The 22,304-nt window shown below is 33.8% G+C and overlaps 1 protein-coding gene across 9 annotated transcripts in view; it reads left to right on the top strand.

Annotated features, from left to right (window-relative positions):
- The window catches only part of LOC128184602 (cubilin-like), a 49,450-nt gene that overhangs the window by 6,678 nt on the left and 20,468 nt on the right, over positions 1-22,304 (top strand). For 6 of the 9 annotated variants that reach the window (XM_052854152.1, XM_052854153.1, XM_052854159.1 and 3 more), the window contains 5 exons: positions 7,648-7,698; positions 13,867-13,979; positions 14,336-14,518; positions 15,925-16,009; positions 21,535-21,709. In XM_052854152.1, the coding sequence (XP_052710112.1) occupies positions 15,928-16,009; positions 21,535-21,709 (257 nt within the window). In that variant the 5' untranslated portion in view covers positions 7,648-7,698; positions 13,867-13,979; positions 14,336-14,518; positions 15,925-15,927. Of the gene's footprint in view, positions 1-7,351; positions 7,431-7,647; positions 7,699-9,513; positions 9,698-13,512; positions 13,543-13,866; positions 13,980-14,335; positions 14,519-15,924; positions 16,010-21,534; positions 21,710-22,304 lie in introns of those variants that run through there. The other 3 variants (XM_052854155.1, XM_052854157.1, XM_052854158.1) reach the window with 3 other exon arrangements.

Here is a 22,304-nt window from a genome sequence, read left to right as displayed (position 1 = left end):
ATATATTTAAATATATTGTCTTAAAATTGTAAAAGTAAAAATTATTGAATGAAATTAATAATGATAATATTTAATAAACCAATCAAATCATTTGTCTCTTGTGTTTATAGGTGATAACTGAGTTTTCATTGTACAAATTGTATAGTGGTGGTTGTTTGCATGAGACGGGAAGAATATATTGAGCAAACATTGAAAAAAAATATTAATATATGTACTGTAAATTCCTTATTTTATGCAAGTACTTCATTCTGTGGTTCCGCTGTTTTGTATCAAATTGCGAGAAATTTTAAAATCGCAATCACCAATTTTTTGATAACATTAAACTGTCTAAAAAATAAAAAATAAAAACAAGATTTTAAAACCCACGAGGGTTAATGCTTCTCACGATTTTACGCGGAAATTAATTTCTCGCGTTTAATTAGGAATCTTCAGTATCATCTTTGTAATTTATATCTAGTACATGTAATCTGTTTCCATTTTTTTTTCCTTGACTTTCTTGACTCAATGTATTAATGGCAACTTTAAAATACCTCAAATGATCTTTCTCTTTTTTAACCAATAAATCTCTTTACCCAAGGGACAGTATGCTATTGCATATTCATGACACATTTTGCTCATACATATTCATGTCCCTCCCAGAGAGGAGCATTGATTGATTGGTGGCTGGCTGATCATGTATTCCCTGGAGGTCATTGTTGAATTGACCTTTGTCATTCTATATACATCAATGGTCAACCATATTGGTATTACAGTATAATGTTCAGCTGAATAGTAATTAAATGAAAAGACCATGCATGCATGCATATTGGTATTACGTTACAATGTTCAGTTGAACAGTTTGAAAAGACCATGTATAAAATTTTTTGTCCCTTTCATAATGTTCCGTACATTTTTTGAACAGACAAGACACTTTTGAGTTGTCCATAATGTTAATATAATAATTCTTATCAATATGAATATTTTGATGATATCATTTATAGATATGAGAGTATATACTCACACTGAGTGCATGTACCATATGCATCCTTACACCATTGATTTTTGATTCTGAATCAGAAGGTTTGAAGACAGTAGTATAATATATCTACGGCATCAAAGCTGTTAATTATTATGATATCACATTTTGTTAGTTTTCCGGACCCAATTCATGCACTTATAATCATTTTAATTTAAGTATGTAATTCACATAAAGATGTCTTTTAAGATTATATAAATAATTCTTCTAGATACATTAATATTAGATATTTTTAATTAAGTTTTAAAGTGTCAAATATTTTATAATACTCATATGACAAAGTGTAATATGCAAAAGAAAAGAAACCCAATATCAATGGATTGCAAAAAATTGGTGCAATCTTAAGATATGAAAATTCAAGCAGGCATATGTCATCAATCAATTCTATCTGTAATTTCCAAATGAAAAATGACAATAACAAACTGTCAACCATCTCAAAAATCCATAAAACGAAAAACAAATTCAAAGCAGAGCAACACGGACCTCTAAAAAGATAGAGGTAGGATCAAGTGCCATGGAGGAGTGAGCATCATGTTGCATATGTTACATATTTTGGCAATTGTATGAATGGTAATCGATCATGCATGCATTTTCCGCCCCCTTGAATATCAATTAATATAAATTTATTCTAAATACTACAAAACTCCTATTGATTTTTTTTCTGAATATATTCTGTTTGTTCAAAATATTAAAGAATTTAGTACATGTAATTCACTTTGATGTTCCGGTACAAGCATACCTGTATTTTACATTTTTATTTTGAATTTATTCATGAATTTTTAGAGCAGTCAGCTGCTGCTGCTGAATTCTCTGAAGCAGTTTGTAAACAGAATTTAATGTCAGTTGAATGGACAGATTTTAATAATGTAAGAATTGATTAAATTGTAAACACAATGTACATTATAGTATAAATGTACATGGCGTAAAATGTTTTGCTGGTGATCGAGAGTCAAGCAATTGATCTGAGTGTAAAACCGTGGCCAATGACATTGATTGACTTAGGCTGGTAACTTAAGCAACATGTGGTTTGTATCAGAAATGATTATTTCAAGTACTTTCCATAAAGATATTGATCAAAAGTTTTGAGGAGGGCTAGTTTACTAGGACCTATCTGATGAAGAACAACAAACTTTTTTCTGTCATCTAGGGCTGTTCTAATAATCCCCCTTTTTTCCCATTCATATTAACACACCCCCCTTTCCATTTTTTGAATTCCCCTTTCACATAACCCCCTCCCTTTTTCCCCCTTTATATTCAATTAAATCACCCCTCTCTTTTTCCCTTCACCTCACCCCTCCCCTTTTCACCCCTTATTGACTCCCTTTCACCCTCATCCTCCTTTTCCCTCTCACTTCATCCTACCTTTTCCCTCTCATTTCAACCCCCCCCCCCCCCCCCCCCCCTCCTAAACATGACTTCCATCTTCTAGTATCTCCATATATAATTAGCAAAGGAAGAAAATGACATGGACCATCAGACAGAACAGAAATCCGGAGTGCAGTCTTGATGGGGAGACATCAAGATTCTCAGTAATACAATTTACATGCCTCATTTCATTAATATCCCTCACAAAGAGGAGATGGAAATTCACTTTAAAAGAAATTTGATGAACTATAGCTTGAATGAAGCCCTTGATCATCTAGAGTTGTTAGGATTGGATGAAGAGTACTGTAACGGCCCTGAAAACTCTCATAAGTTTTATAAAGCTCCCTTTTGATCTAATTCTTGCTTTTGCATGTTAGTCGAAAGTGAGACTGAGATCTAAAGTGGAGCTTGACTAAGTATTATAACTATAGTTGATAGTATTATAATTCCAGGCCGGTAACAAAGGTATTAGTGGAGTTTTATATTAAATAGCAGAATACTTACCACATGTACTTAGGTAGGCTTATTACCCCCCCCCCCCCCCCCATCCCAGGGGAAGAAACGGGTCAATGCATTATTTACAAACAAATTATACCCATAAAATTATAAATAAATGCATAAAAGATTAAGACCATGAAAGGAATACTTACCGGTGATATGTCGGCCACAAGTTGCAGGTTTGCAATTGGGACTGTAAAGAAATGAAAGGATTTATATAGACCTGTGTGACGGTGGCTGCTTGACAAGTGGTGCTCAGCTTTAATCGTCAAGGTCGGAGATCTAAATGACCGGGCAAAATTATAAAGGTCATCTATCAAATTCAAGGTTGTATTGATCATGTAAACTGGTAAATTATATAGCTTTGTTTCATAACATTTAAACAATGAAATGTTTTCTTTGTTAGTTTATGTGGGAATACTTGGGTCACAGGTGTAAAGGGATGGGAGAAATTAAATGACGGACCAGACCTGAGGATTCGAACCCGGCCCCCTAAATCTCTAGTCAGGTGCTCTACCAACTGAGCTATCTGGTGCCAATATTCAAACTGGTCTGACCGTCACACAGGCAATATACAAATAATGGTTTAAAGAATGGCTTGTCAGTGCAATAAGATAGGCAATAATATTTATCCCAGTAATATGAATTTTTAAGATTTGAAAAACAAGGATTGTTTTTTGTCTTAGCTAGCTAGAACAATTTAATCTGAGTCAAGAAAATTTAATTGTTAAGAATCTTGTGTTTTCCATTTAACGCAGCTAGAGCAAAGTTATATTTATAAGTACAATGTAATATTCTTCCTTAATCTTCAATCTTAGAATACCAGACGTTGAAGACTTAAATTTCACTAGTTGACACTCACAAAAACGAAGTAAAGCTTTTTGCAATTGATCACATGAATTTAACAGACCTAATCAAGCTCAGATGTGCCCCTGACTTCAAATTATCCAATTGTCTTAGCCCATTGTTTTCTTTCCAAGCCCAAACATATTGACTCCTGAAGTGCAATATTGCGCAAGTTTTCGAAGTTTTCTTTGCATTTCCATGCTTACCTAAGAGTATATTTGTATGTATAAACAATGAGATTTAGACAGGTTTTTTTTTTTAGGAATGAGCTGCATTGATTTGCAAAAAAAAAAAAAAAAAGAAAAGATTAAGCCTTTCAATCATCAGCTGGGAAGGAAAACCAATGAGTCTGTTTTGTATAAGATTAGTAACTAAGGAGTCTAAATGCCAAATTTTCACAGTCATTCGGGAAATGCACAAGTACGTAACTTGATGGAGGTTCTCACCAATATATAAAAATAAGTGAATTTAAAATTAGTCGTTAAGACAGTATGATAATAAATGTATATTTGAGGGCTTAAATGGTATCGAAAGCCTCAGCAATAATGAAATTAGTCATTATTAAGACAATATAATAATAAGTGTATATTTGAGGGCTGTAATGGTATATCTAAAGCCTCAGCAATAACTTTATTGTTGATTTATCATCCCGCCGGGACCTGTGTTTATTTTGTGGGTAAGGACTTGCTCAATATACGGGCCATATGTTGCAGGCAGTCTCTTGTTTCTTAGGGGCACCTTGCACCGTCACTGTATTAAAGCTATACATTCGATTTATTCGCTATTTGCTGCTTGGTTGCTCTGTATGAATTTGAGTGTCACAACAATTGCTCTCTTCTGTTACATGAATGAAATACTTTTGTCGTACATTATTGATATTTATTTTAACTTGCCTTAATTTATAATCTAGATATTTTTTTTCAATATTTGAGATAATTTATTATATACAATTACAGTGTACTATCTGTGCATCAAATATTATTTATTCCATATATATGTTACTACATGTGTTTAATTATGTGATATGTATATATGTTCAATAGAGATGTGTAATTCAATATGTTAAATTTCATTCTTTAAATTAAAGTAATCTATTACAGTAACTAATCAGGAACTATAAACTTTAAAATTTTTAGCAATCTTTTAATAATCTTTATATTAAATAGAAACATGCACTTGTTAAATGATTTGAATTAAAAAAAAAAAAGGTAACAGGTTTTACTTTAATTTAACTAAATTTCACCAATCACATCACATCAATTTCCCTTTTTGTTCTATACAAAAAATCTCGTTCAATTACTGCATGGGTAGATTGATATGATGACCGAGGATAAATTTCTTAAAAAGCTGCTGTCAGAACCAAATGTTGCAATACACATATGGTATATAAAAGAAAATGATTTTTAATCTACTGGATTCAATCTAGTTGGCAATTAATGCAGTAGGGATAACAAAGACATTTTGATTTACTTTAATTGCATGGCTTAATATTACTTTCCTGGTAGATTATCGTCGAAATTCTGAAAAAGTTGCCTCGTGTCATATCCTTTAGGAATTCTCTCGATCTGCTTATAATGTCACTTTAGAGTCGTCTTGATTCCTTATATGTGAGTGCACATGTACATATATCTGCGACTCAACCGTTGCATATCAAATCGCAATGATATAAAATCGGAACTACCGAACGTTTGTTTTAATTTCATAGATAGTTTACAATTAACTCTCAAGAAAAATAATAAAAGCAGCTAGTACTTTAAAATTTGCAAAGGATGCGCTCCTCGCTTTTAATTAAAATAGGGATATCAATTCTTTGTGTATTGCACATGATCTGGAAAATTAGTAATTAACTGACTGTTGCAGTTCAGTTCAGTTTCATGTGTGTTGAACAGATAAAAAGTGAATTTCCATTGATCTGATATTGTCACTGCCCAAAATCATTAAAGAAAAGGGAAAAAAAGCTTTTGTTGTGAGGCTATATATGTGTCATATGATAGCCAAATAGCTTTTTCTGTGGATTAATGTGCCCAATTTATGGTTAAATGAACATTTTTTCTGAAATCAATCCATGCAGTTTCATTAAGTTCGAATCCTCTCCATTAAAATAATTAACTTTTTAAAGATTTCTGAAATCGAGACTATGACATACTGACATACATTTTTATGCGTTTTTTCATGTTTAAGTTTTTTACAAACATAATTCTTAAACTCGCAATTTTTTGTTGAATTCCAAACGAAACAATTTAGTTTGCCGTTTTTTTTAATCTATTAATTTATTTACTGAGGACATATTTGAGTCAATTAAGGTACAAATTTTGGCCAATATATGCAGTGACTGTCATATTTTTTGTTTTAAATCTTGAACCTATACTTTTAATCACAAACATATTTTTTATTTAATTTTTTATTTAAAAAAGTCAATGAATAGAATTCTAAAAGCTACCTGTCAAATAACAATTTAAAAAATTTTTTTTAGATTGTTAATTATAATTTCTGAGAGTGTATATACATACATGTGTAGCCTATTTACTGTAGGTACTGAAATTAACAATGTGAGGTATTTGTGGTACTCGATCGATTGACCAATTTAACGCAAAAGTCAATATTACCAATTCAAAAGCCATATTAATTTAGGTCCTCTTTTCAAAATATAAAAAAATCAGTGCAAGAATTTCATTGAATTGATATGAACAACAACATATCAAGTTACAACTTAATTTAAAGCATTGTTTATATATTCTATACCTCAGATATTTATATTTAGCTGATTATGTAACGTACATATCAAATGATGTCGAGATTGCGTGTATGAAATTAGAAGAGACAATTTTGATAGAATGAAGAAGGGATTAATACAGCAAACTTATACATGTATAACTAAAGAGGGTTTACGCGTCCATTAAATTCTTTTAGCTCAACAGCATGGAACGCGCACTTAATGTTTTGCGTAGAATAAATTCCATCAAGAACATATTGCATTATGGTAAAAAAAAAAAAACCTGAAAAAATGAATTAGATTAATGAAACAAAAAAAAAATGTTGGTAACATTGAACTGAATATTTTAAAGTAATCTAGAAAAGCTATAGTAATATGAAAAAAAAAACCCTTCTCAATACTTGATATATTGGTTGTTGTTTGATACAAATTAATGACTTAAACATTTGGCATATAGGAAGCCGGCCTTTATTTAACACTCTTGCTGATCAAGTTTTGGTTTTCACCTGTGGCTTGCTTGCGGTTAGCAGCCCCTTGTCTTAATGTGGTAGCTTGCTAATGTTTTATTCATTTTAGCCAGGGGAAATCTAACAGCATGAAAAATGAATTTCTAACACATTTACTGCTATTGCCATCATGATGATTGCCGAATTTTTTTTCTTCCAAGACAATCAGATGCTTGTAAAGCTGTCGCATACCGAATTATTCTGTTTTATACAGGGTGCGTTAATTGATACGACTTAATTCATTACGAGTCAAGGGTTATCTCAAGTTGTCAAAGCTTCAGCGCCCGGGAACAAATTGGGGTCTATGTAAGAATTTTAACCAAGGAGTTTGTACATCTCAGACTTAGCAGTTGTGTATCGTAGAAAAGAATTATTGATTGCAGACCGTCGTAAATTGTACTTTACTCGGGGAACAGACCGGGCCTTCTGCAAAAAAGACACAGTGTGTATTGTGGGAGCTAGCTTAAATATTGCTTTCTAATTATTGGTCAGTTGCATAATGGTCTCAGCACGAACATGAATGTTTTATCTTGAGTTTTCCTGAGTGTTGAAAATTGATATGTGCTTATATCCATATGATCACAAAATTTATGGATAATAACACTGTGGGAGTTCAGCAGATGTTGAATTTCAATTTACCTATTTGATAGTTGCCAACTCATTAAGTAAAATTTTCTCTCAAATGTTTTTTTTTTTCCTTTTAGATCTAATGGCCATAAAAAAGGTGGTGTTTCATCCAGATCAACCTTTAACAAGTAAGTAACTTAATTTTGATGATTTAAATTAATTCAGGTCAAAAGGTCAAAGGTTGTGAAATCTTAAATGATGCCAAGGTTGTGACATTTTGAGTAGGGGAGAGGGATGGAGTTTAAAGGCGGGAGAATGAGTTACTAATTGTGATATTAAAAAGTCAACATGGGTATAAACTCAGAGGTATAATTACCAGTTCTGTATACAGGGAAATATTCGCCCCCATTTTATTTTCGCTCCCTTTCGCCATCATTGACAGCGGGTGAATTTTACTCCAATCTGTAAACACAACTTTGTCTGGGCGAATTCAAGACGGCGCGAAATGGTATGCAAGTCAGCCAGATGAAGGGCGAAAATAACACGGGGCGAAAATATAGCCCTGTATACAGTATTCTCTTATAATGACTACCAGGTGTAGTTATATTTTTAGTAATGATGGTCAGACCAATTGAATTATCAATTACCCTGTACCTGCTTTTTTAACTCTATTTTCATTCGTTTTCAATCTGAATAAATTGAGAATTTCATCGCTTCATGTAATAGAACCATTTTGATAAGAGCTTGGACTTTGGGTAGATGTGTCAAACTGCAATGTGACGTAGGCCTGTCTATTTCATTGCTGGCATTACAGCTATGGCTCTTTGAAATCAACAAGATTTGTCTAGCCTTTGAGCTAAGACTATGCAATCGGTGTGTATTTTGCTTGAAACCAGCGTCATTTTAACTTGTTGTGATGCAAGAAATGGATGGTTACATCCTACTGAAAGTCCAAGGTCGTGTTAAAATGGTTCAAATATCACTGAATGATTGCAATATGGGACCTTTGTCATTTTCTTTTTGTATTAGTAATTAGGCCTGACCTTAGATTTTTCTTTGCCTCCTCCCTTTATATAGCCTACTCCTTTATGAGGGCTGGGTGCTGGATTTTTAGGGGGAGGGGGCTAAAAAAAATTATTTTGAAAATTCAAACTTTTTAAAATCTGTATATTTAATTTTAATATTTTACAATGTGAAATTCTCTTCATGGGATTGATTGATGATTATAATTATTAATAAGAAGTTGAACGCAGATAGGCAATAAATGGTTTTGAAATGGTTGGTTTTTAACTATCGTACAGTCGATCCTTTGATTAAAACGTAATTGAATTGATAAATGTTTCGGATAATCCAACGTTACCTATATCATGATCAAAATAGATAGCTTTGAGTGATCTTCTTATTCCAACAAAACATAAATGAAGATGTATTTAACCTTGAACATTATACCCTAGACAAACTAGCTCATAGTCGCACATCTATACCCTGAATTAAGCGTGGTTAAGTTTCAAAACTATCTCATTTCTTTGGAAGAATACCAAGTTTGTAAAATCTCTCTCTCTCTCTCTCTCTCTCTCTCTCTCTCTCTCTCTCTCGTTTTGCTATGTCCATAAATATGTACCATTCAGCTACTAATATTTAGATATTTATATAATAAATCATAATATATTTGTATATTAAGTGACGCAAATATACATTTTAAGTACTTTTCCTGGATTTTATGATCATCTCTCCCTACGGTTGTGTTTTTTTTTTTTTAATTTATTTAGTCTCTTGCATTTTGGATAGTATCTTTTATTTAGCCCACCCTACCATTTTTATTTTTTCTACTCAAGCAACTATCATAAGCTTCTTCCATTGGTGCAAACTTCAAAGAGATGTAGTGATTGCCTTGTTTTCCAGTGTGTGTGACATTATTCTGCGGGACTCTATAGGGAAGCTAGGCTGCAGCTCCACGCAGTTTTTCACAGTATTGATCTTGCAATGATAGCCAATAATGTGATTTGTAATGGGGAGGCATGGGCTTAATTACATTGAATCATATTTAGATTAGCAAGGATACTGTTAACATCAATTTGGCTTCCTATTCATTCAAACTTTGCCTTCGAGTCTCCAGTGGTATACATACAGTGGGAACAATGAAATCGTCTGTTTTAATATCCCTCTCGGAGACTGCTAGCTTTCTGTGTAAGTGATCCATCTCTTTCTTCTTTTTTTTTTTTGTTTAATGTTAAGACCCGAGAGAGATTGAGCTATAGCCAGGGCATGTACCAGCTATAGTATTTCTGGTATAGTGAAAAATTAACAGTGAAAAAATGTAGTGTTTTTTTCCATCAAGATTTTTAAAAAAATATCTTTTATGAGTAAGTATGGTTTTACTTTTATGATTGATATTCTGTTCTTCCTAATTAAGCAATTTGCTGCATATGTGCAAAATTTATATTTATCACTGTTTAAGCTCTATAGCTAGATGAAAAAAAGTCAATCTATATATATATCTTATATATGGTAACCTTAGATGTCTACTTTGTATAGTGCTTATGCATTATTATTGTGTTGTTGGGGCACTAAAATTGCTCAACAGTTCTATTAGATTAGCAGCATAAGTATTGTACCGTAGTTAATTGTATTTATTAGTTACAAAGATTGAGAGTCAATGTTGCCCCGAGGAAAATTTTGCTGTGGGCTAAAGGTGGTAGGGGCACTTCCATGTTGTGACATACTATTTATCGAAAAAAAACCAATAAAATGATGTGTCGTTTTATAAATAGTTTCTTTCCCAAAGTTGTCACCTAATAGCTTAGCGCAGTGGGTTAGAGCATTGAATACGAATCTGTAAGTCATGAGTTCAAATCCCGTCAGGAATTTTGATAAATTTTTACCTTTCCAAAAAATTTTTGGGTTAAGTATTGTAATATTTGAAAATTTTCAACCGGTGAAAGTATTTTAATGGTAATGTACCTTAATTCACATTAATATCGACAGATGTCCCATACCACCTGAAATTGACAAGTATCTGATCACCATTTTGTAAAGAGCTACGATTTGTGAATATATAGGTGCATAGTCATTGACTAGTTTCTATTTCACTGATGATAAAGTTTTACCTGAATGCTGTAATACAGGGTAATTTTCCTCCCATGTTCTTTTTTGCCCTTCTAACACTTGCAAATGGTTTCACTCTGTCTTGTCTTGAGTTTGCCTAAACAAAGTCGTGTGAAAAGGGAGATAATTTGAGACATTGGAATTTGTTCCGTTTTAAATTTACCCTCTGACAGTTAGCTAGGGCAAAGAGGGCAAAAATAAAATGGGGCAAATATTTCAGTGTAAATTATAAGTACCATTGGGACGGACCATGGTCTGTTGAAAATATAAATCTTCATGCATAATTTTGTACATTATACAAGTCTTTATTACCATGAAATTATTGTCATTGCGTATGTCATTATTATTGAAAGAAAATTTAAGTAAATCATTATTCTATTGAATATAATCATGCATTTTTGTTTTGTTAAGACATTGTGAAAAATTTACAACCAGAATTCATTTCAAATCATTATGGATGGACTACTACCAATAAATCTACTTTAATTAAAAAATTGCATTTCAAACCTGTATATGGAATGGAAATAATTTTAAATTTAAATTTTTTAATGAAACTAAGTAAAATTCATATCCATAATCTGTATTTAGCTATTAATAAGTAGATCCCTTGCCAAAGTTTTCAACATTAGGAGGAGTGGAAGCAATTTAGGCCAAGAGTTTTCCCCCTTTAATGCTGGGAGTAGAAGAACAATTTGTGAATTATGTTCTGCATTATTAGGCATAGCTGCTTGCACTGTAGATTACATGGCAAGAGTGTGGATATACAATAATGTCAAATAAGAGAGTAGTCAAACATCACAAAGTGATGGATGCTGGATATGCTGAAGGGGGAAGATGTGATATTTCAGGATTTATGGACTCCGGGGAGGGCGATATTGACAGCCAGGTCACTTATTGACTCCCACTACATATAGCAGATAAGTTAGCTGATAATGAAACCAAATGCACAGCAAAAATAGTACATACGCGCTTAAAAGCCAGTCTGCAAATGGGACGTATTCATCTCAATATCACGGTCTTAACTTGAACACAGCCATCATCTGATGTCGGATAACTTTGCCCCATGTCTTAAATTCTATCCCTCATTAATGATTGTTTTTGCAGACTGTGGTTCCTAGACTTTCCATCCATTTATTATAACAGTTTTCTAGACTTTGCAGACAAATATTGAGTTGCTGGCTCTTATAGCAATGACTTACAGATCAAACTCATGCAAGTTTCAAGTGTGTTGGCCAACTTTGATTAAACACAGAGTAACTGCCTTTGGACTAGCTCTGCTACATTTCATGATCGACCCTTCTTCTCTCTTTCCCTTTTCTCTACTTCTTACTACTTCTATCCATTCATCTTTATCCTGCCACCATCAGTTCTATCTTTCTATTCTTACCCCTTAGCTATCTCTCCCAGCCCTCATCTTTTCTTTCTCCTTTGTCTGTCTGTCTTTCTTTCTCTCTGTCTGTCTGTCTTTCTTTCTTTCTGTCTGTCTTTCTCTCTGTCCATCTCTCCTCAATTACATTACATACCAGTATTCATCTTTTCTTTCTCCTTTGTCTGTCTGTCTGTCTGTCTGTTTTTCTCTCTCGCTCTGTCTGTCTGTCTTTCTCTCTCTCTCTGTGTCTGTCTTTCTCTCTCTGTCTGTCTTTCTTTCTCTCTCTCTCTCTGTCTGTCTTTTTCTCTCTCTCTGTCTGTCTGTCTGTCTCTCTCTCTGTCTCTCTCTCTCTCTCTCTCTCTCATCTCTCTCTCTCTCTCTCTCTCTCTCTCTCTCTCTCTCTCTCTGTCTCTCTCTCTCTCTCTCTCTCTCTCTCTCTCTCTCTCTCTCTCTCTCTCTCTCTCTCTCTCTCTCTCTCTCTCTCTCTCTCTCTCTCTCTCTCTCTCCTCTCTCTCTCTCTCTCTCTCTCTCTCTCTACCAATTACATTACATACCAGTATTTCCATTAACATCTGTTTCTCTTAGAGTTTGTGTTTTGTAATGCATGCCATGTTTAACTTAATGAACATTATTACAGCCATCTATCTGCAGCAGATTTTTTGTTTCTATCAATACATTTGTCAGAAAAGCATTTGAGCCACTTTCATTAATTAATGTTATCAGCAGCATCTCAATGAAAAGAAAACTGTGCTGGGCTGATCAGTTGTATCGCAATTAAGTTTTAGTTTAAAATTTATTCTAGAGTTAAATTTCCAAGGCAACCCGAAGCATGCATGCCAATTACCCTAATATCTCAAAAATTGGCTGGGTAATGGTTTTTATTTTTTTGATTGTAAAAATCATGGGGACGGTGTAAATTTTTAACAATTATCAAATTATATTGAATATTTTCTACTTTTTTTTTATCGTTAGGAATTCAGTTAAGTATGTGCAATGTACCAACTGTGCACCATAGAAATTATGTCATGATATAATAATTGACTTTTAAAAAATTAAATCAGGTGAAAATAAAATGATAAGGGCAATTCTCTCCAGTTTTGCTTCAGAGAAATGCTTTCTTTGTTCAGCTGTTTTTTTTATCCATCATGCATTCTGAAATTTTGCCACTGACATTGTAAATTATTCTGTCATTTAGCAGAGCAATATTCTACAAACTATTTTCATGTCTATGCATGCAGGAAAACTGATATTTGTTCTGATAACTTATTGACTTCTCGCATTGCAAGTTATTTTTTTTTTGCTCAGGATGGAATTAGATTGAGCAGAGTTATTGCCCTTTTTAATCTCTAAACGGTTTCTGATCTCTGATGCATGCATGCATTACAATTATGATGTGATTTTTGGATTGCATTTTTTTTTAAAGAAAAAATGGTGACATAATATGAGTTAAGTGGAAATTAACTTGTGAATTAAAAAAAAAACCCCAGTGGAATCTTTGTACAGGTATTTGATGTATTATGAGCTAGATGATTGGAGAATTGGTCTTAACTGCATTTAGGTAAATAGTCTATGGCCTCTTTTAATGACATCAATATGATTTTATTAATGTAATGACAGGGTAGGAAATGTGTAAGGTTAAATAGATTAAATTAAAATTTAAGAGACATTCAAAATATTTATTGGAGTCGACAAAGGATCTAAGCACTTGTCTAATTTCTATAGTCTGCAATTTGATCAATTTACAGACCGTCACGGCTGAAATTTTACACTTTTCAGTTCTTTTTACTTACCGGTATATGTGATGGAATATAGTGTTTAATGTTGACAGAAAAATATAATGCTTTAAATTAACATTGTTTGATTTATTTATTATTATTTTCAGGTTGCAATGGAATTAAATAAACAGGCGGGAACTGTTAGAATCCTGTTGGCAGTCCAAAGTAATATATTTGTCCTTTGTACTTTCAACATCCATTGAAATCAACTGTAAATATGGTATGTAAATTTAAAATTCACTATGAAGTGTACTTGTACACACAAAGATTGAATAGAGAGAGTGCGAGGGGGAAAAAAAAATGATGCTTTTGAAAACCTCGTCAACATTTGATATATAGAGAGACACACATTGTGATTTAAATGGAGAATTTAAAAACACGGAGAAAAATTACACAAAATATCTAATAGTACAATGAATGGCTCCTAAACCAAAGCAATATCAAATGAGATCAGGTGAAAAATAATATAGATCAATAATAGGGGGTATAGATAAATAAAAGTCTATTGAATTTATATCACGGGATGAAATTCTATGTACCCTGGCTTTTTTCTTTTCTGTTTCCTTCCATTGTCAGACATCGCATTGAATGGATGTGATTTAACGCCATTGTTTGGTCAGAGGAATTTAAAAACCGATCAGCAATAGTAAATGTTAAAAAGATGAGCCATCCACCATCAACTTTATGGAAATAATGGCGGCCTTGGGAAATGGTTTCTGAGTTTTCTGGTAGTGTAATAGCTCCAGTTACAAGTTACAGGTGAATATTATTTATACATTCTTTTTTTGTTGATCCTAGTACATGTCTTTTATACAGGGTAAAGTGAAAGCAGGCTATATATACAGCCATATAAGGCCCCTATATAGGAGATAATGTAGAAACTGATGAAAATCCATGTACCGGTAATTCATTATACTAAATATAAGGTTTGTTACTGACGGACTACGGAAATATATCGGGTTGATCCAATTCGTAGACAGTGAGGCAAAGTGGAGAGCTACGAACAGCCTGCATGCTTAAAAGTCAATGCTGAGAGTTACAGCATGTATATGTCTTATAAGTACCGATCGTGTAAAAATTATTACCCACTCCTTTCATGATAGAAAGTTGTCAATACAAAATATGAATTAAGATTACATTTTATTGGTCTCTTCAAATAGGTCATATAGCTGTTCAAAAACTGGACAAAGATCTTAATATGTTTATCTTCCAGTGTTATTATACTGACACAAAGATTTCTTATCAGTTTAATGCATGATTTATTGGCACTGAAAGAGGTTTAAATTTAAAACTCTTCCTAGGACATGTTAATAAGTAGGGATGATGTAAGAGATAATTAGGTGAAATATAATATTTTCAATGGGATATGAATTTAATTCATCAAATAACCATTTTCATTCTTTACAAATTTAGCTAGTCAAGATTATAAGATATATTTTGATAGAAAATATTTCAACTAACTGGATATATATTTAAAAGGACACCATTGGAAACCAATGACTAGTCTCGCGCACAGCTATTACTGACCATGGGCCACAATCTCATGAACATCATGAATAATCCATGCTCTATTTGAATTGGCTCCTTCATACTATTGTAAAAGGTGAAAGAAATCATTTCACCAATCACAAATTGCTTATAGTATACAGTGTGTGACAATGCTTTTCATAGGCTTCCGAACTGTGGGTGGGGGTGGGGGCTAGAAGGGGGTCTAAGCCCCCTCTTTCTACAAAAAACCATAACCATCATCCTTCCCCCCCCCCCCCCAGTAAATCGTTAATCAAAGATGGCCAGCTCAAGTGATGCACATGATCTGCACATGCATATAGATGCAGTGGTTACAACTGCTGCACTTGCAAAGAGACATACCTCTCAGTGTTTTTTAAGGATGGCATTATGTTCTACATAGTAGGTATATTTATAAGAATGTCTTTTGTGCATGTGTTCATTATATTGTGAACACAGAGTAACATGAACACTGGATCGGCAGGACACTGCGTGCAGCCAATAGTCAATCCGAATTGTGAACATTTTGGTGCATACCATTGGTTGTTTCTCTGTTACAGCCTTTTTTTTGTCCTTTATTAAGGAACAAGATTTCTGCCTTTCCGTCTGAGCTCTTGTATTATTTGCATCTGTTTTAATATGTTGTCGCTCTGTTACAGAGGATGTTGGAGCGGCGGGGACTACTTGTGGCTGGAGGGTACCTTCTCTTCCTACTGATCACATCCAGGGCAGACTACAACAGAGGTACCGTAGATTCTTAAGTAATTGTGAGGAATTATTATCCGCGTAAAGTTCTCAAAATAAGGAATCAACAGTACCGCACACTTCATATCGTATTTACGCGGCATTTTCGGAGGTGTTTTCAGATAATCATGAAAAATCCTCAACCTGATTTCTCAAAATATTTCTAGTGCTCACTAAGGGATGAATATAAGTGTAACTTCCATTTCTACCATAAAAAAATTCATGTATTGTAAACTACATATGGTTAAAAAAAAAAGAGATTTGCTATTGTAGTTTATGTGCAAAAAAAACCCCCCAAAGTGGCCTCCCTGTTACATAAAACATGCAGTACCATTGCAGAACTTGAAGTGACATGGTCACGATTTTGGTCAAATTATATTTTTCTGTTTTTATTTTTTACAATGATTTAGGAATGCATTTCTAATGATCAAATGAAATTCAAGAGTCAGTCATTAAGTTATAAGCAAGATACAGAGATTACAATTCTTTGTCATGTAAACAAGGCACGTGCCCTGTTTTTGTTAACATGGGTTCAATATACCAGTAAAAAATCTTTTTTCAAGCTGTTTATCTTCTCATTAATTATAGGTATTAATAACATTTAACACCACATTTTAGGTCTTATTGGAATTTTCACTTCAACATTCAAAATGTAAACAAAAGCTTAATGTTTACATAGCTCTGTAACTCGCTTATAATTCAACCAATGACACTCAAATTTTGGTTGCCTATTTAAAATGCGTTACTAAAGCATGGAAAACATAAAAATCGTATTAATAATTTTTGACCAAAATCGTGACCATGCCCCATTAAAGTACTTCCAAATGTGATAGTGTGTATTAGGGATATATGACTGGCTTTAGTTAGTACTGCCATCCTTCCACTGGCTAGTGGATAAACCCTTTAGCTCAGTTGGTAGTGCATTCAGGTTTTTAACCTGGTTTTATTTTTAAAAAATAATGGGTACCTGTTCTTGTCGACCCTGCTTTTCACACACACTACTTCAAGACCATTGATATATATAGACCTTGATATGGGTTTGCTGGGCTTCTTTTGATTATTGATCAGATAAAAAAAGCTTGACAATGTGTATCATAGCCTCTTTCTGTGCAATTTTTCTTAATCATGATTTCTATATGGCTTCACGGCAATAAAAGAGGAACGTTTTTTTTCCCCATGTAATTCAACTAGTAATGCCACTTTTATGGCATGATAATGTGTTGGAAGTTGGTCCATTAATTGTGCAGTAATGATGTTTTAGGGAACTTCAAGATGAATCAAGATCGTTGGTTGTTCCATTTTCACAGGCATGCTTTTCTCTTGATTTTGTTGGTTTCTAAATTATTTAAAAACCTGCATTAATTGCATCAGTCTAGAGGCAGTTATTGGTTTCAAGGCTTGATTCGAGAGCAATTCGCTAACTCGATGAAGAAAGAAGGAAAAAAATCAGTGGAATTGCATGATAATTTTTTTGATATGAAATGTATGATTATAGTCAAAATTTCCAAGAAATAAGATTTAAAACAATATTTGGCATAAATGAAGGTATATTATTATCTTGGTCTACACCATAATCAATGTATATAAATCCTTGACATTTTGATTGAAATATTTTGGGTATTGTGCAGTATGTCCTAATAAAGGAAATCTTAATGTAGATTTTTTCTTACCTACAGTATTAAGAAGCTCAAAATCCCAGGCTCTCTTTTGGGGTTATGGTCAGACTATGCGCAATAAAATGTCAGTAAACTTAAAAATAGGTCTATTGCATCTTGTCATTATCATAAAAAGATTCCGGGGGAACAGAGACAGTAAAAACAACAAGTAACTTAAGAAAGTAAAAACCTGAGCCGACTCAATCATGGAGGCTGCCAATTCAAGATAGGGAAGAAAAAAAGGTCTTAAAACTGTTAACTGTGTTATAGCGTCTGATTACGTCAGCATCTCGATTCTTTGAACTGGTGGTTTTATGCGATTTGGCTCACATTTACCAGTACTTCAAAGGATTTAGCAATTAGAGGCATCAGGATGAAAATAAAAGTTAAGGTTTCTGAGGAGCACCACTGATATTGCTAGTTGATATTAGGCTTGTTCAATTCCTGGCGGGCAGCCTGACAATGGCTATGTGCATGGTGTCTTAGCTGTAAATGTACAAGAATTAGCACATTAGGATGCTCACTCGATCCTCCTAGGCACCTGATCCAACCTCTATCTATTTGAAGGTCCGTATTGCTCTGCTTTGAATTTGTATTTCATTTTATGGATTTTTGAGATGGTTAACGATATATGTTATTGTCATTTTTTCATGTTCAAAATTTAGCACCATCTTCTTCTTCAAATGATAGGTTTCTGGCAAAAGCCATTAAATGGCACAACTGAAGCCAAGTTTCCTATTTTGTTTATGCATAATGATAACATTGTACTAAATGCGGATATTAGAGGCAATTATGCAAAAGGCCTACAAATATGATTACATATATTGCCGCTTAATGTGAGCGATATTGACAGTAGTTTTAGCCTGACACCTCGGGGATGCGATCATTTTATTGGTCATTTTGACTGTGAGGTTTCTAGATGAATGATCATTATTGTCTATAGTACAACGCTTAATGTCATGCATATACATGTATTTAATGTTATAGGTACATGTACATTTAAAAAGACAAATCCAGTTATCCTGACCAACCAATGTTGGAAAAATCAATTTCTGACATACATAATAATATGTTAACTGTAAATTGACTGTTATCGTTCGAACTTTAATTATTATAATAATGTATTAGTGTAGAGACTTCATCATAATGTTTGCTCAACTCAATGCCCAGGTCAAAATTAATATTATTTAAGGTCAGTGAAGTGGATCAAAGGTCAAATACACATTCCTGGGCCATTGTAAGATTGGTTTAATGGGGAAAAAGTGTTCCTCAAACAAATCTTGTTTTATCTCTCCGAAAATTTTTAGAACTAAAATTTGGACCAAGAGTGTTTGTAAACTTAACGTCTAGTTCTCTTTGCATGTATATAAAAGGGGAAAAAATCCATTTATAGAATATTTAGATCAAGCCGAGAATTTTTATCCCCGGATCTGTGGCGGTTTTGAGTCAGCGGTATACACTTGATCAATGATAGAGCCCTATAGTGATATCCGTATTGCAATCTTTGAGGAGGAAATCCATTGGGAAATGACTATGTATGGTAAATCCTAAAAATAATGCACTTCCCTGGCTCTGTGATGTTGATAAACAATTGCCCCGTTTCACCCTTCCCACTGCTGCAATTAAAATTGATCAGGAACATTTGTTTCGAATTCGATGCCGTAACAAGAATTTCTCTTTTACATCAGAGCAGTAAATTTGTATAGCCTTGCTATAGTCTATTCTGTGCCTTATACAACATTTTTTCTTTTTGAAGTCAAAATAATAAAGCCATACCTTTTGTTTTCTTCTGTGATATGGCCCAAAGACTAATTTCAGACAGGAGGGGAACATTACAGTGTGTGACATACTGTATTTGTTTGTTGTCTTTCGTTCTTTTGATCTATCCTCATGAATCTCTGATTAAACTGTTCATGTACAAACTACCAGATATTTGATTTTTAAATATCATGCATGCATTCATATACAGTATATATAGCGATCAGATCCAACCTAACAGAAAGTAAACCCCAACTAACCCCTGGGTTTACTTTCTGGGTTTACTCTGGGTTTACTAGTCTAAGAGTGGACCCAGAGTAAACCCAAAGTGAACCCAGAGTAGACACAGAGAGTAAACCCGGATCAGAAGTATACCCTGAAAGCAAACTACATGTGTATTCGGAACATACAAGGGGCAGGAATTACAGGCAGTAAGATGGTAAGATAAGATACAGGTCTGCTTCACACTTTTGTGCATACAGTTGACCCCAAATGCAATTCTTAAGTAAACCCAGAGTAAACCCCAAGTAAACCCAAAAAGTAAACCCGGGGTTTAGTTTAGGTTTACTCTGGTGTTAGGTTGGGTCTGATCGGTACTATACCTCGATCAGGTCTACTCATATATGATACTTTTAAAAGAAAAAATGACAGAGACCCCCCCCCCCCCATACATTGCATATGAAATGAGTGTGTATATTGAACCTGATCCAAGGTCATTTAACCACGGTCAAAGTCATGTTGTCATTAATTTGACATTTATTAAAAAAACACTGCATGGTATGCACATACAGTTTAAGTTAACTTAGGTTCTCAAAGCTGTTTGTAAGTGATAATTTTCTTAATTACATGTACATCTTTTTAAGCTTTATATGAAATCGATCTTTTTTTATGCTCCCCTTCGAAGAAGGGGGGGCATATTGCTTTGCTGCTGTCTGACGGTCAGTCGGTCGGTCCACCAACAGTTTCCGTTCATTTTCTTCGCAGAGGATAAACATATTGAAATGAAATTTGGTATACAAGTTTATCATGATAATTATCTAGGTCAATTTCATATTGGGTACAATCTAGCCATTTTCGACAGAGTTATGGCCCTTGGACGTAGAAAAATTCCTGTTATTTGCAGTTTCCGCTCATTTTCTTCACAGAGGATGAATATATTGAAATGAAATTTGGTATACAGGTTTATCATGATAATATCTAGGTCAAGTTTGAGATTGGGTACGATTGAGCAATTTTGTGACAGAGTTACGGCCCTTGGACGTAGAAAAATTCCTGTTATTTGCAGTTTCCGCTCATTTTCTTTGCAGAGGGTACACATGTTGATATGAAATTTATTATACTGTTTTATCTTATTAATATCTAGGTCATGTTTGATTTTTGGTATGATAGAGCAATTTTTGACAGAGTTATGCCCCTTGAACCTAGAAAAATTCCAAATATTTGCAGTTTCCACTCATTTTCTTTGTGGATGTTTCCAAGGGAGGGTGGCATAAGTGTTTCACAAACATCTCTTGTTTATTATTGTACCAGTAATTGTGTTTATCTACAACTACACTTAATATACTGTTTGCTAATTTGTTTCTGTAATTTTCCATGGTAACCAACTTAAGAGGGCCTCAAAGTAATACATAAAAAAAGTGAAAATATCTTACCGGTACTAGTAGTGTTTTTTCAGTTTTTCAAAGACACATTATGGCCAGAAATTGCATGATAGGTACATAGTAATTCACCTCAAACACGTCCTTTGAGCAATCTAATTAAGGGTTGCGGATGGCCCCATATTGTGCATATTATATAATCTAAATTACCTGGGAACTATATAAGAGAGACCCGAGCTCCTTCTTAAGAGATAAAATACATACATGCTTATGGCTAAATTCTTGTCCAAACATAATCAGTTAGGCTGTGGTCTGATCATGGACAACATTTTTTAAGGGGAGGTTACATGATACTTTGGTATTACACCCCCCCCCCCCCATCCTGGGTACTGTAAAATCTCAGTTTTCAGTCCTGTAAATGAAAAGTATGTTTATTTATTTAAGCTTGCTTATCCAGTCCTATATGCATTTACATTGGCTCTTAATTCTATTAAATTTAATTTTTTATTTTCAGATTGCAAACACTTCTTTAACAGCACAACAGCCAACAAGAGTGGGACCTTCAACTCGAGTTCCTGGCCGGGCCTGTACCCCCTGAACTCGCACTGTATGTACTACTTTGTGGGGCTCCAGAACGAGCGAGTCGAGCTGAACATCACAGACTTCCAACTACAAGGTGTCTACCCCCAGTAAGTGTGTGTGGTATAATCAAAAAAAGTATGACATATTTATTAAGTTCTTGTGAAATAAAACAAGGAATTTACAGTTTGTCGATTTTTGATTTGCTTCTTTAATTTCCCATGATATTCAACTTACTAATTAAGAGCTAGGGCCTCATTGGGATGCATTATAAGAGGTGAAAATATCTTTCTAGTACCGTAGTTTGTTTCCAAATGTGCAATGGCCAGAAATTATTCACCGCTGATCGGTCCTTTGAGTACTCTGGTTAAAAGGTTGTGGATGGTCCCTATTGCATGTGCATAAAGTCTGAATTACTTGGGAACTAAAGAAAGTCAAGCTCCTCATTTAGAGATAATTTATATACATATGAATGCTAAAGGCAGAATTCTTGGCAGAACATCATAAATTGCATTGTGGTCTGATCAAATTTTTATTAATGGAGGCTTATAATTGTTTAATATTTTTTTTTTCCGAGAATTTCAACAATAACCTTGTTACATTTTGTATTTTGAACTTAATAGCCCCCCCCCCCCCCTTCCAAAAAAAAAAATCCCACCGAGATATCTTCCTGACTTGATTTAAAGATACTGAGGGTCAAATATA

Source organism: Crassostrea angulata, chromosome 5, assembly GCF_025612915.1.
Source record: "Crassostrea angulata isolate pt1a10 chromosome 5, ASM2561291v2, whole genome shotgun sequence".
Lineage (NCBI taxonomy): Eukaryota > Metazoa > Mollusca > Bivalvia > Ostreida > Ostreidae > Magallana > Magallana angulata.
This window is presented reverse-complemented; position numbering and strand designations above follow the sequence as displayed.